The following is a 15,678-nucleotide window of genomic DNA, read 5'->3' on the forward strand; positions in this document are numbered from 1 at the left end:
TGTGTAAATGATTGTAGTCAGTGGCAGTACTAGAACTTTACTGTGATAGTATAAGGTATCCTACCTGTCAGTAGCCACAGGGCGATGTCTATACATGTATACTGCATTCCAGATCATTCCTCCAGCTAAGCAGCGGACCGCATACGGCCCGCTAGGGTCCGGTACCTCCGACCATGCTGACCACCATGAGGGTGAAGGGTTGCGAGGCCGAGATCCTTCTGCAGACATGCCGCTATTCTGTGCAGGCCGCCGCCATTGTCTGGTAGATCGCACGAGGCCGCCATTTTGGTGTAGCCTCATGTCTCCAGCATGGGGGCGGCCATGTTTGAGGTGACTCAAACACCTCATGGAGCCAGGGGGAGGAGCCGGCAGGCGTGTTAAGGGGCGGAGCCGCCTCTTTTACCCAGGAAATAGGGCCAAAGACTTCCTGTCTGTAACAAGACAAGCACTGTGCAAGCTGATGAGCCTTGGGGTCTGTCTCTCTCTCTCTCTGTGGGGTCCAAAAAGGCAGGTAACACTGAGGGGCGCTGTTGCGACTGGGGGACACAAAAAAAAAAAAGTTTTTTTTTTTTTTTTTACTTTGTCATTTTTTGTCGCTGGCAAGTGTCTTGTATAATCATTGACCCTGCCGCATAGGTATCCCCACCTGATCCCCTCAAGGTGGCCGCAGGACCCTCCAGTACCCCACTTGTTGTTAATGCATTATCGGCAATTTTGGAGTCTTTGGTATCCCGGGTGGAGGTGGCCTGTCAGGGACGGGGGTCAAGTAGCGACCCCCGCCTACCCCTATTGTTTATCAGATACTTCAGATACGGATTCGGAACTGGTCAATGCAGTTGCAGGTCCCTCTTAGGGGGCTGTTGTCTCAGGTAATATCTCCTCAGCAGTGAGGAGCACGTTTCTGCCTCCGCCATAGCACAAGAGTGGTGGATGCACTAGTTGTGTCCATCCGGGAAACCTTTAGTCTTGAGGTTACACCGGCAGAGGTAGCTGAGACTGAGATTCCTTTTTGGTACTTGTTAGCCTACCAAAAGGGCGAAGGATTTTCCTTTACCCAAATGGGGTCGTTTTGAAACGAACCCCTGTTATTTCCAAACGCATGGCTAGGTGCTATCCGTTTGAGGAATTCCTCTTTATAGGATAGACGGTACCACCTGCTGTCTTGCCACAGACTGTTAGGATAAAAAGACCTCGTAACTAACGAGGACCTTCCTTTTCTGCTCATATAGAGTTGTTCGTTCCGCGAGGGCGGGCGATAAGGCGAAACCCTCCAAAGCCCCTTTAGAGGGGTTTCAAAGGGCGCTGGTCGGGTAAACAAAGAGTCCGGCTCAGCCAAGCCTGAAGAATATAGCCTGATGCGCCCCTACCCATCTCTGGGGTGGGGGGGGGATGTCTTCACCGGTTTCTGGAGGACACAGGATCGAGTTTCGATCACTTCCACCGGTGCGATTCTGCCCTTCTAACATTGAACGGTTTCAGGGGTTCTATTCGAACCTATTCACAATGCCCAGGAAAGAGGGCAAGGTGCGTCCAAATCTGGACTTGGGAAGAAATAGAGTCCATCCGTACAGTGGTGGCCTCCCTGCATCAAAGAGATTTCCTGGCGTCCATAGACATATAGGATGCCTATCTTTATATCCCCATCATCGCAGCACATCAGCGTTTTTTCGCTTTCCCAAAGATCATCCCTGGTTCCCACCAGGAGACTGAACTATCTGGGCCTAAGCATCCTGGGCAAGAGAGTTTCTCCTTGCTGGGAAACTCCAGAAGGTTCAGTCAACGATTCGGATGTTGCTGTCCGTCAATTGGCTGGGACTGATGGTGGCCTTCTTAGAGGCAGGACCGTATACCCAGTCTCATACCCGAATTCTCCTGAAGGAGATTCTTTTTTAATGGAATCAGAATTCCGATTCCCTGGACAATCGGATCCGGTTGAGCGAGCGGACCAGGAAGTCTCCGATGCTCAACCAGGGGAAGTAATTTCTTCCGATAGTATCCAGATTACCAATAAGGGTATCGGAACTGAGAGCGATCAGATTTTGTCTGATTTACTGGATCGAGCAGCTCTAGAGCAGCCCGATTCGGATCCAATCGCATATGGCCTCTTCATCCAGAGGTTTTTTCCCTAGCTGTCCCTTCATTGGGACATCCCGGATGTGGATCTGTTGGCACCTTGGCCTAACAGGAAGGTGCGGAGGTTTGTAGCTCGCGCCACGATCCTCTAGCGGACGCAGCAGAAACGCTGATCGCCCCGTGGGGGCAGTATCAGCTACGGCATGCCTTCCATCCTCTCAAGTTGCTGCGGGAACTTCTTTGCAGGATAGAGGTGGAGGGAATTCCAGTTATTCTGGAAATTCTGGATTGACCTCGTCAAGCCTGGTACGCCGACTTGGCGAGGCTAGTCGCGGACGCTCCTTGGAGACTTCCTCTCAGGGAGGATTTGCAGTCTCAGGGACCGATCTTCCATCTTGCTTTACAGTCGCTGGCTTAATGGCCTGGCCATTGAGACCCAGGTACTGAAGGACAAGGGAGTGTCAGCTTCAGTTATTCCTACCTCCAGTTAAAGCAAGGAAAGTGACTTCCAGCACATGGAAGTCTTATATTGCATGGTGTGAATTTATTGGATTTCCCCCACAGACCTATTCGGTGACCCGAATTTTGGTCTGTCTGCAACAAGGGGTTGAGCAGAAACTATCCTTGAGCACGATCAAGGGTCAGGTTTTCGGCGTTAGCAATCTTCTTTCAAGAAACCTTTGTCTAATCATTCCTTGGTGCGGAATTTCATCCAGGGGGTGCGACATCTGGCTCCGCCAGTGCGCGCACCCTTACCGCCTGGTATCTTAATTTAGTGTGGTCGGTTCTTCAGAAACTTCTCTTTGAAGATATTAGGGAGATTCCCTTGCTTACATTCCCAGAAGGTGGCCTTCTTGGTGGCCATTACTTCTCTACGCAGGGTGTCAGAACTGGCCGCATTATCCTGTCGTTCCCCAGATCTGGTGGTTCATAGGGATAAGGTGGTTCTTCTCCGAATCCATCCTTCCTTCCTAAAGTGGTTTTCGTAAGACGGACTCACTTTTTGTGATCACGGATAGCCCTTGAAGGGGGTTGCCTGTGTCTGCCGCGACCATATCTACATGGATCAGTCAGACGGTGGTACAGGCTTATTCTATTAAGGGTCGGAATCCTCCGTTCCCTGTTAGGGCGCACTTCACTCGAGCGCTCAGTACTTCCTGGGCCTTTCGCCTTCAGGCGTCAGTGGTCCAGGTATGTAAAGCGACCACCTGGTCGTCGGTACATACCTTTACAAAATTTTATAAAATTGATGTGATGGCATCGGCGGATGCCTCATTTGGCCGCAAGGTTTTGCAGGCCGTAATTTGAGGAGACCGGTGGTCTACCTCGAGGGTTTTTTTCTGTTTGAAAATTTTTTTGTTGAGTCTCATCATTAAGGATGAGCATTGTAAACTTCTAGTTGGCACCGGTTGGGCCTTCTAGATTTGGATTTGATTTCCATTTTCCCACCCCTCATTTGTGATACTGCTCTGGGACTTCCCGAAGGTGCTGTATCACCGAGGACTACGTCTGTCAATGAGCGATAGAGAAAAATGGATTTTTGTAAAATCTTACCGTAAAATCCTTTTCTCTTAGCTCATTGACAGACGTAGTACCCGCCCCTCTGTTTTTTGAGTTGGGTTGGGTTAAATTCTCTAAAAACTGCTTTTGTGACATAACTGATTTGCTGTGGCGGAGAGAGAGAGGATATACCCTCGGGGACTGCCCCTGGGGTGTGGCCAGAGCATTTTTCATTTCCTGTCTAGTCCTACTCCTGTGGAGGCAACATAACCCGAAGGTGCTGTATCACCGAGGACTACGTCTGTCAATGAGCTAAGAGAAAAGGATTTTACGGTAAGATTTTACAAAAATCCATTTTTTTTCAACTGTATATCCTAAGAAGGAAGCTGCACTGTAATTATTGTAATATTATTTCAGATTTATTGAGAATATTTGAAAACTCAAAACATTTTGCAGCTTGAGTTTATTTGTGTTTAATTACTGTTTAATTGTTTACAGTATTTCATTAAAGTGGAACTTAAAGTACAAGTAAAGGCAAAACTTTTTTTTACATTTTTGGATTGAATAAAAAGGAACTAGAACGCCTAGGAAAAGGAACTAGAACGCTTGTCAGGTTGCTGTCTGTGCCCCTTTTATGAAGATTTGTCCTGTTTACTGTTATCACCAAGAGTGAAAATGAAAAGAAATCCGAAATGTTGGGGTCTCACCAGAACAGGAATAGAGGAGAAATCTAATCCAAAGGAGACACTAGTTCTGATGACTTGGATGACAACCAGGGATTTCCTCACTTTGAAGGCATTTCCTCTCACTTCATGTTTTGCTTATGTGACGGGAAGTGCAGGAAAATCTCCCCAATGGGACACAGATGGAAAAATCTGGCAGGGGTTATAACCTTACCATAACTTACTCTGTCCCAAATGAAAAAAAATAGTTTTGCCTTTTTAGTTCTACTTTTTTTTTTTTTTTTTTACTTCAAACAGTTCCTTTTATTGAAAATTGTACATGTTAAGGAATACAGAAAATGTACTTTGAACAAACTGACAATAAAATAAAGGAACTTTTCGGGAGTCTTTTATCCCTTATAGGTACAGAGCTTTACAAGGCATAGTACAACATAGAGTAAGAGATAGTTATTAAGCCTTTGCTTAATGGAGCAGACTAACATGTACTTAGAATCATTGATAACACTAATGGCAGTGCTAGAAAGTCAGAAGATTTTTATACAGTTATCCCTTATTTAAACAGAAGTTTCAGGAGCCCGAAGGCATGTATCCCATATCTTGTTGAATTTAGATGGGCAACCTCTATGTATTTACATAAACTTTTTGTATGGCAAGGTATTCGTAATCTCCAATAACCAAGCATTAAACGTAGGTGGTAGGTTCCGCATCCATTGTCTAGCAATACGTTTTCTAGCTGTGAATAAAGTTTCATGTAGAAAGATCTTCGTAAATATGTCTATATCAGGTTCGGGGAATATCCCCAGAAGATTGAGTTCTACTTTTACAGGTATCCAGCCAAATGCCCAGTGTGATCAGTTGGCAGTGCTGACCAGTGAGTCTTTTTTTCCTGTTTTAAGATAGGAAGAGATTCTAATCAGTCTGACCCTTTTCATAACTTCTATATACATCGTTATGAATCTCTGAATAGTCGTTGAGGGTTTTTAGCCCTCTGACCTAAGCATACCTAATATCACCTTGTATGTTTTAGAAACCAGGGGTGGCACATCTCTGTGTATGCTCCAGTTACAGCGATAGACTATAATGACCATTGATCTGTATGTATTCAGATTCAAATTATAGAAAGGGTGAGGTGGAAAGGACTGTTTAGGATGCTTAAAGTTCCACTTTATATCTTAAAATAAAGAAATCACTTTTTTTCATTGTTACACATTTTCATGTTGCTTATGGCACTATCCATTAAATCCTTTGGTTACATTTTTTAATTAAATCTTCCCCCTTTTGTGTTCAAACCATTTGCAACCCATGGCTTATTTTGATGCCCTCTTTTTAGTACACTGTTTTTACTGTTTTTCTTAACAAATATGAATACTGGATGACGATCCAGATACTCCTTCCTTAAAAAAAGAATATGAGAAAGCATACAAAAAATATCAAGGACTTCTTGTTAAACAGGAGCAACTTTTACGAGGTAGGTATATCTGATTATATTACATATTAATAATTGTATGTGTAATCATGAAGGGATCAGGGACAGAAGGGATGAGGGGTTTTCCTAAAATTAACCTTTTTTGTATTTTAAAGGATAATTTCACCTTCACACCAAATATTTAAGGATTGTTTTCCAACACCCTCCTCACTCTTTCAGTCCCTCTTCCATTCCCTCCTAAACGTATCTGCTGCATTGATAATCCTCTGTCCAGTGTACCAATCTGAACACTTTTAAGCTTTGTACATTGCCCCATAGGCTGTGTAGCAGCATGATGCTCACAATATCTAGCAATCAGCGATCATTGGTCAGTGTGGTCATGTGGCAGTTATGACCAGGTAGTCTCTTTTTCTGTCTCAAGGTAAGAAGACCCTCTAATCAGTATGCGCTGTCATGTGACCTTGCTGACCGATTACCTCTAGACATTGTCAACATTATCCTGCTACACATTTGCCATGGTTGTGTACGGCTTTTTAAAATGTAGAGAGGAGCAGGTAGTGTGTTGGGAACTCATCATTTTTTTTTTTGTGCAACCTGCTTTGGATTTACTAACAGCTATGCAAGTATTTACAAGACTAGATATACATTTAATGGATTGTTTAACCACTTCAGCTCTATCCTGTAATACCCCTTCATTACCAGAGCATTTTTCGGCTTACATTACGGTGATAGTTTGACTGACAATTACTGGATCATGCAAGGGTTTAACTAAATACATTTTTATAATGTTTCAGACAGACATAACTTTCTTTTGATGGTATTTGATAACCACATTTATTTCAATACAAAGGAAAAGGACCACAAACTTTGAAAACAACCTTATCAAGCATATCAAATCAAAATGAGAGGAGATTACGAAAACCCCCAAAATTACCCCTTTTTGGAAAGTAGACCCCCCTAAGGTGATCTAATTTTTGCTACTGAATAAACACACTGGTATTGTGGGAGTTCAAACATGGAGCTTGGTAATGGTGAACTAGATACATTAAAGTAGAACTATGGGAAAACTATACCCCTGTCATTTTTTTTTTTTGTGTTCCTTTGGAGAGATTTACCTTCAAATCCTGTCCTATAGCCAAAACAGGTAGTTAGAGGAAATCTTTCCAAAGTGGGTAAATGTCTGGTTGTCACCAGAACAAGTGTTCCTATTGGAAGATTTATCTTTTATTATTCAGGGGGCAACCTAAAATGTGATATTTACTTTTGCTTTCACTTCTGTTGATAACCTTAAAGTAGAACTATAGGCAAACCTTTTTTGTTTTTTGTTCATTTTGTATAGAATAAGGGAGGGTTATAACCCCTGTAAGGTTTATTTTTGCCATCTTTGTCCCATTGAAGAGATTTACCTTCAGTTCCTGTCTCATAGGCAGGAAGTGACTGGAAATCTCTTGTGCCCCCCCCCCCCCCCAGGTTACCAGAACTAGTGTCCTCATTGGAAAATTCGTCCTCTCTTACTTTTTTGGGGACAACCCAAAATTTGGGATTTGCTTTCACTTTCAATGATAATGGTACACAGGGCAAATAAGAGGGTAAATCTGTCTAACAGGGACACAGACCGCAATAAAAACTGACAGGGGTTCTAATCCATCGCCACTCCTCTCCAAAACTACCAAAAAAAAGTTTTGACTTTAAACGGGACAAATTAGAGGGTGAATCTTCCTAACGGGAACAGACAGCAATAAAAACAAATACAAAAAGGAGTTATAGTCCCTCTCCGCTCTATCCAAAACTAAAAAAAACTCATACCTTTTGTTATACTTTACATGTACAGGTCATACACAAAGGGAGGAGGAAGTAAAGGGGTTAATATATGGGTCACTGCAGACACTGGATAAGAATGAGGTATACTGGGGAGGATGAGAGTGAGAGGGTCAAAAGTTATCCCACAACTTGGATCTACAGATCTTTTGATCTGGAACTAATGACAAATTATGATGATATTAATGATATACAGTAGTTGTATGAGGAAGGGGCAGTCTCTGCAATGAAAACACTGCAATGTTTACACTTGTGTTTACTGTAATTGGTTTCTACAGCAATCACATGGTACAGAACCACTTGGATTAGCTCTGTACACTGTGTCTGTGAAATTTAACTTCCACTAATGGCTCGGCTCACAGCCATTAATTGGTACACTGGCTTCCTGATGATGATCTTTGCAGGGCCATTTATTTAAGGCACTGCAAAAGTAAGCATCTGCCACATTGCCTTTCATAAACAAACGATGGTAAATTAGTGAGGTCACAATGAAAGCTGTATAAAAGAAGAGGCAATATACGTACCTTTCTGCCTGCCTTTATTTGAAGCAATGCCACTTTGCTTCTCCCTGGCTGCTGCAGGTATTTCACACTTCTGAGTGTTTAAAGTACCTGCTCTCCGGTTACTCACATGCTGTGGTTCCTGTCACTACAAGATATATGAGCTAGCAAATTTCAATTCCTCTTTCTGTTTTCTTTTATAGTGAAACTTCAGTTTTCAATGTTTTTTGATTTAGAAAATGAAAGTCTTAAATTGTATGTGTATTTTTCATTTTAAGGAGAAGTATGGCCAAAGCTTTTTTGGCCATACTTCTCCTGTTGACTGGCTCTGTGACATCAACCTACAGTCCACTTTAACCCGCTGTCGGCTGAATCTAGGTGCACTTAGTTCTGCACTCCTGTGACCCAGATTCAGCTGACAGTGGGCTAAAGTGCTTTGTCAGCTGATGTCATAAAGGCGGTCCAGGCTCTGCAGGGATCCCAACAATAATGTCGGAATCCACCCAGATGCCTGATCAGCAGCTGGCTCAGCCTCTCAGCACACCGCTGAGAGGGTGAGCCAGTGGCTCCCGCTCCCTCAGCCCAGTGCTCTATTGAGAGCTGGTGGGGCAGGGCACAGAGCTAATGACAGTTGAACCTGAGAGATAATTGATCAGCAGATTGATGCTACAGCCCTGTAAGTGAGTATATATGTTTGTTTTTTTACATTCCCTTTTCTTTTATATGTAAAATATGCCTAATTTTGCCCTTTAATGCATTGTGCATAAAAATACCTTTGTTTTGTTTTTTTTATTTTTTAGTTGCTCTGTATCTGTTACTTAACCTTGCTGAGGATACTCGCACTGAACTGAAGATGCGAAACAAGAATATTGTTCATATGTTAGTAAAAGCACTGGACCGAGATAATTTTGAACTTCTAATACTTGTGGTGTCATTTTTGAAGAAACTGAGTATCTTTCTGGAAAATAAAAATGACATGGTAAGTTTAACATGAAGCAGGATTTATTGTTTCATAACATGCTTTATAAATATTATCTTTGAATAAAACTCAAGGTAAAGAGTTAGGCCGGCCATAGAAGAGTTGAAAACCTAACATTCTGTCGTTTGAAAAATGAAAATGGCGCATACGACTGTGTCATCATTTATTCGTTTTTCTAACCGAAATCCAGCATGTTGGATCAAGCACTTTCGATTGTGGCATAAAAATCACATGTCGCAGCTGACACGCTAATGATGCGAAAAACGAACAACCAAGAATTTTCGTTCGGTTTTCGACTCGTCTATGGCCTGCTTTTTTTATAAGAACCCCCCACATTCCTCTTTCACTCTTTTTTCCCTTTGGATATTTTTATTAATAACTTAGTAACTCTTCCTTAAAACATATTTTTCTTTTCTTAAAACTTACACTTTAAGTGTTTATAAGGGGGGGGCTATATTAAAATAAGAGAGAGCAGCAAGTCAATACTGTAGTTAAAAAATATTTGATGCCTTCTCAATGTAGTCTATAACTTCAATACAAAAAGAAAATAACCTACACATTATTAATGAGATTTTACTAAATGGACCATAGCAAGAAAGCATGGAAAATAAGGAGTCATTGATAAATGTAGGAAAGCCTTCATATAAAAATAAATCATATCAAAATGATGATAGCTCCCCCTCTTACTAAAGCTAGCCTTACACTGTATGTATATATATATATATATATATATATATATATATATATATATATATATATATATATATTTTGGTTTTGTTATTGTTTTAATGTAACACCATCCTCTATACACACAAACAAGGAAAATGGAGGAATCCCCCCTGCATCGGCACCTGCCACTGTCAGAATACACTTATCAGTGTCTGCAACTGATTGACTGACTCCAGCCGCTAATCATGTTTCTTCAACAAAAGTCATTTGATTTCTGTCCAGTGGGGACGGCCACACACTGACTGAAATTTGGATTAGTGTATGGCCAGCTTAATTCACCACTCTCCACAATGACCATTCTCCACTCTTCTGCAGTACCAACACCCAATCAGTAGACTATGTTAATAGCTACTTTACATTGGTGGTCAGTGGTGACTTTTAATCCCCCTAATAGCAACATTTTTCATGTTGTTTTTAGTAGATGCCCTCCTTGTGGCCAAGCTATTATTGCTGAAACAGGTTATGGGGGGGGGCGATCCCTGGGCAGGGACAACAGGAATTAATTTGTTTTGCTGACAGCAAAAAAAAAAAGCACTTTAGAAGAAATTTGATTTTGGTGTTGCGCATATTGATCAACAACAGACCGTTTAGGGCATACAGCTAGCTGTGTATATTTTATTTAACACCATTGTTGTCTTTTGGTTAGAGATTGCAGGCAATGGCATTTGAGGTGCACTCTATGGGTTGTCTAAGATATGGCTTGCACTTTTTCTTATGGTGACTAATTAAACTACTGATGAGTTATAATTAGGAAATAAAAGTTATCATAACAAAAGTTTGATAGTGCCATCAGCAACCCCAACATCTTCGCTATGGCACCTGGCAGTGTCAACCGTGACAAGTAACCATGCTGATGCAGAGTGGACGAGGACACAGCCCGCTGTCGGATGGAAATGCACTGCCTGTCCGTTTCCATCCGACGGTCATCCATTCCGATCAACCAGATGGATGGAGGACGGATCCCTATCTGTCTTCTTCTAGTAGACAGGATCCTAACGGATGTCGGCAGGTGTTAACAAACACATGTCTATTGACATCTGCCACTCCATAAAGAGAGATGGATGATCCGATCGGGTCCGCCTAAAAACACTGACAGACAGACCCAAACGGTCCGTCTGCGTGAAAGAGGCCTTCTTTTTCAACTAACTTCTCTGGCCTCAGTGGAGCTTATAATAGCCATCATTATGTTTTTTTGTTATTACATAAATGTTAAGGTTCCTGCACACCTTACTCTATAACCCTTAAACTTTTTTAAAGTCGTGTAAACCTCTGAAATGAAGAGTCAACAAGACATATCCTCCCATAGTGTGTGCTTGTCTCAGTCCAAAGCACAGTGTCACTTTCTCTATCGCTCATTGACAGACGTAGTCTTCTTGATTCTCAAGAGCTGGGTTATGTTGTCTCCGCAGGAGTAGGACTAGGCAGAATGACAAAACGTTCTGGCTCCACCCTAGGGGCAGTCCCTGAGGGTATATCCTCCCTCTCTCTGCTACAGGGAATCAGTTTTTTTCTGTCTAGTCAGGAGTAAGGACCTAAGTTCCTTGCTGGGATCTTTTGGTCCTGGCAAGACTTTTTTTCTTTAAGAAAAAGACATTTTTTAGGTAGTTTTCTCCAGTGTGTTTTTCCTGTGAGATCTTCAAGCAAAAATGCCGGACTGGGCGACACTTGTGGTCACCCCAGCCGGCCTACGAGCGCGCGCAGACCATGGCATTGCGCTTGGTCGGCCGCGACATATTCAAGTAAGTATGCGGGGCCGGGCGACGGGCTGGATGTTGAGATCCAGTGGTCACCCCGGTTTCTGCCTAAAAGCGCGTGCAGACCAGTGCGCTGAGTCGGCCGCGACGGAGTCCCAGCAAAGGGACTGACTTTGCGAGTTAAAAGCTCGCTTGGACGCCAGATACCAGAGAGTCGAGGCGTCCACAAACCCCCACCCCGGTGGAGAGGGTATTGTGAAGAGAGGGTGCCTGTCGGTTCGGTATGGTGAGTAAACGTTCCCTTTTTTCCTCATTATGAGGCAGTATATATTATGGGCCCCTCCATATATGGTCAGTATATATCTGATACTTACAAGTCCCCCTTGTAATACAGCATGTGTTTGTGGGAAGTGGACTTGGTTCAAGAGCTAACACTCTACCCAGCAGACTGTAACATTACAGCAGACATAGGAGGTATAATCCTACCTTATGTGCAGTGTATCTCTGTAGATCCATATGTCACCTCTTAGCAGAGTGCAGGTGGATGTGCTGGGAAGACGATATCGGCGGTCCGCCGCCATTTTGCCGTAGACCGAATGCATGTATGTCCTCAGGTCACGCCGGCCGCCATGTTTTTGGAGTCTTATGTCTCTTCTATGGGGGCGGCCATGTTTTGTGAGCCCAGCTACCTCGTGGAGGGCTGGGAAAGCCGGAAGGCGTACACAGGGGGCGGAGCCACGCCTTCTGCCCGGGAAAAAGCAAACCGCTCCTTCCAGTCTGTGTAAGACAGACGCTGACTGCAGTTTGTTGGGAACTGCACTGCATCGGTTGGTGAGCCTTGGGGGTCCCTCTCTCTCTCTCTGGGATCGAGAAGCAGGTACTCTGAGGGGCGCTATTGCGCTAGGGGGAGACACACAAAAAAAAAAAAAAAAAAGAAAAAGTTTTTTTGTTTTTGCTGGCGGAGTCCCAGCAAAGGGTGTCCTGTATTAACATGGACCCTGCCACTCATGTATCTCCTCCAGATCCCCTCGAGGGGTCTGCGGGATCCTCCAGCACCCCATTGACAATTGAATCTTTGTCAGCTATTATGGAAACTTTTGTGTCCCGGGTGGAAGTGGCTTGTCAGGGACAGGGCGCAAGAAAGCGACCCCCGCCTAACCCCTTATTATCTGAAACTTCGGATTCAGACTCTGAGCCTATTTCTGCAGTTGCAGGTACTTCATCTGGTATTGGTGTCTCGGGTCCTGTCTCTTCAGACAGTGAGGAGGATGTTTCGGCATCCGCCATAGCCCGAGAGGAAGCGTTGGTAAACGCACTCATTGTATCTGTTCAAGAGACTTTAAGGTTACAGGGTATTCCATCAGAAATAGCTGAAACTGAGATCCCTTTTGGGACTAAAAAGCGCATCAAAGTGGCGAAGGTTTTTCCATTGCCCAAATGTTTTGGCAATCCAATCGAAGAAGAATGGCGTCTGCCAAAACGCACTTTTAATATTTCTAAACGCATTGACAGGCGTTATCCGTTTGAGGAAACCCTTATTAAGAAATGGACAGAACCACCTGTGGTGGATTCACCGATTGCTAGATTGAATAAAGCCACGGTTATTCCTTTAGAAGACGCTCCGTCTTTTAAAGATCCAGTGGATCGCAAGATAGAAGCTATGTCTCGCACCATGTTTTCCTTGATTGGATCAGCTTTCAGACCAATAATTGCTATTGGTCTGGTTTCGCAGGCTGTAACTGAATGGACCAAGTGGTTACGCCGGGACTTAGAAGAAGTCCCTCAGGCGGTATCAGATTTGTTGGAACAAATGATACAGGGGTTACAGTTTGTATGTGATGCGGCGTTAGACGCCACTCCATTAATGGCGCGAGCATCAGTCTGAGCAGTGGTTCTCAGGCGTACACTGTGGCTAAAAGGTTGGTTAGCCGACCAAGGTTCCAAAAAAGCATTGGCTAATATCCCCTTTTCAGGAGAGCGTCTATTTGGAGCCAACTTAGATGAGATCATTAAGGATCTCACCGGTGGAAAAAGCACCTTTTTACCGCAAAATTTTAAAGGTAGAGGAACTCGTCAAAGACGAGGGCCTTCTTTTTCTGCTCACAAGAGGTTTTTTCGTCCAGCGGGTGAAAAAACTAAGTCCTCCAAAGCTCCTACAGGAGGCGTCAGGGGTCGTTGGTCGGGCAAGCAAAAGCCCGCCCCCTCCAGACCTGAAGATAAACCATCCAAAGCCTGAAGGTGCGCCCCCACCCATAACTGGGGTGGGGGGACGTCTTCGCCGGTTCCCGGATCCATGGCTTTCCAGAATCCCGGACAAATGGGTTTGCGAAGTCATAAGGTCAGGGTACAAGATCGAGTTTCGATCTCTCCCACCGGCGCGATTCTTCCCTTCCAATATCCGTCTATCCGCAGATCGTTTAGAAGATCTGCGGAGAGCAGTCACAGATTTACTACAACAAGGAGTGGTAGTCCATGTTCCTTGGACAGAACGGTTTCAAGGGTTTTATTCAAACCTGTTTACAATACCCAGGAAAGAGGGCAAAGTGCGTCCAATTCTGGACTTAAGAGCACTCAATTCTTTCGTCAACATAAGAAGATTCAGAATGGAGTCCATTCGCACGGTAGCAGCCTTCCTGCATCCAGGGGATGTCCTGGCGTCCATAGACATCAAGGACGCCTATCTTCACGTTCCCATTTTCGCAGGACATCAGCGTTTTCTACGCTTTTCCGTAGAGGAGAACCACTATCAGTTTGTGGCGTTACCTTTCGGTCTCGCCACGGCTCCGCGGGTCTTCACAAAGGTGTTGGCCCCAATGTTGGCACTTCTGCGCCAAAGAGGTATATCGATTCTAGGTTATCTAGACGATCTTCTGCTTCATGCAGAGTCTCCTCAGACCTTGCTACAAAACATAGAAATTACTATGATTTCTTTACAGGAATTCGGGTGGCTGGTGAACCAGCAAAAGTCATTTCTGGTTCCCACCCAGAGGCTCGAATATCTGGGTCTAATTCTAGACACAGTCAGGACGAGAGTTTTCCTTCCGGTAGGGAAACTTCGAAAGATTCAATCAGCAGTCCAGTTGTTACTGTCCAACAGCTGGTCTTCCCTTCGGACGTGCATGAGGGTTCTGGGGTTGATGGTGGCTTCATTCGAAGCAGTCCCATTTGCCCAGTCCCATACCCGAATTCTTCAGCAAGAGATTCTTCTCAGATGGAATCGGAATCCGGAATCCCTGGACAATCAGATACGATTGAGCAAACAGACCAGAGAGTCTCTGGTTTGGTGGCTTCGGTCTCCAATGCTCAGCCAGGGAAAGTCATTTCTGCCAATATATTGGACGATAGTGACCACGGATGCCAGTCTATCCGGATAGGGAGGAATTCTTGGTCAGTTATCTGTCCAGGGACTTTGGTCCCCGGAAGAATCCAGGTTACCGATAAATGTATTGGAACTGAGAGCGATCAGACTTTGTCTGATTCACTGGACCGAGCAGCTCCAGGGCAGCCCGGTTCGGATCCAGTCGGACAATGCCACGGCCGTGGCTTATGTCAATCATCAGGGGGGCACCAAGAGTGTCCGAGCGGCCAAAGAAGTGGCTTGCATTCTTCGCTGGGCGGAACGATTTGTTCCAGCAATCTCTGCGGTGTTCATTCCGGGGGTGGAGAATTGGCAGGCAGATTATCTCAGCCGTCAGACCCTGGATCAGGGGGAATGGTCCCTCCATCCAGACGTTTTCCACCAGTTGTGCCTACGGTGGGGCACCCCGGATGTGGATCTGTTGGCATCACGATTCAACAGGAAAGTTCAGAGATTCGTGGCTCGCTCCCGCGATCCTCTAGCAGAAACCGCAGACGCACTGATCGCCCCGTGGGGGCAATACCAGCTAATGTATGCCTTCCCTCCTCTCGCGTTACTGCCAAGACTTCTTCGCAGGGTAGAGGAGAAAGGAATCCCAGTAATCCTGGTAGCTCCGGACTGGCCTCGTCGAGCTTGGTACGCCGACATGGTCAGACTGGTGGCGGACGTCCCGTGGAGACTTCCTCTCAGGGAGGATCTACTGTCTCAGGGACCGATCTTCCATCCTGCTTTACGATCGCTGGCTTTAACGGCCTGGCTATTGAGACCCAGGTGCTGAAGGACAAAGGTTTGTCAGCTTCAGTTATTCCTACTCTAGTTGAAGCAAGGAAAGCGACTTCCAGAAAGATTTATCATCGCACATGGAAGTCCTACATTGCATGGTGTGAACCTTTGGGGTTCCGTCCTCGGTCTTATTCG

The 15,678-nt window shown here is 44.6% G+C and overlaps 1 protein-coding gene across 2 annotated transcripts in view; it reads left to right on the forward strand.

Moving 5' to 3' along the window:
• KIFAP3 (kinesin associated protein 3) overlaps positions 1 to 15,678 on the forward strand; it is a 161,879-nt gene that overhangs the window by 52,852 nt on the left and 93,349 nt on the right. The window contains exons 8-9 of one of the 2 annotated variants that reach the window (XM_082265121.1): positions 5,626 to 5,724; positions 8,801 to 8,979. In XM_082265121.1, coding sequence (XP_082121247.1) covers positions 5,626 to 5,724; positions 8,801 to 8,979 — 278 coding nt within the window. The remainder of the gene's footprint in view (positions 1 to 5,625; positions 5,725 to 8,800; positions 8,980 to 15,678) is intronic. The other variant, XM_082265122.1, reaches the window with a different exon arrangement.

This window comes from Pelophylax lessonae (assembly GCF_965119305.1).
Source record: "Pelophylax lessonae genome assembly, chromosome: 8".
Taxonomy (NCBI): domain Eukaryota; kingdom Metazoa; phylum Chordata; class Amphibia; order Anura; family Ranidae; genus Pelophylax; species Pelophylax lessonae.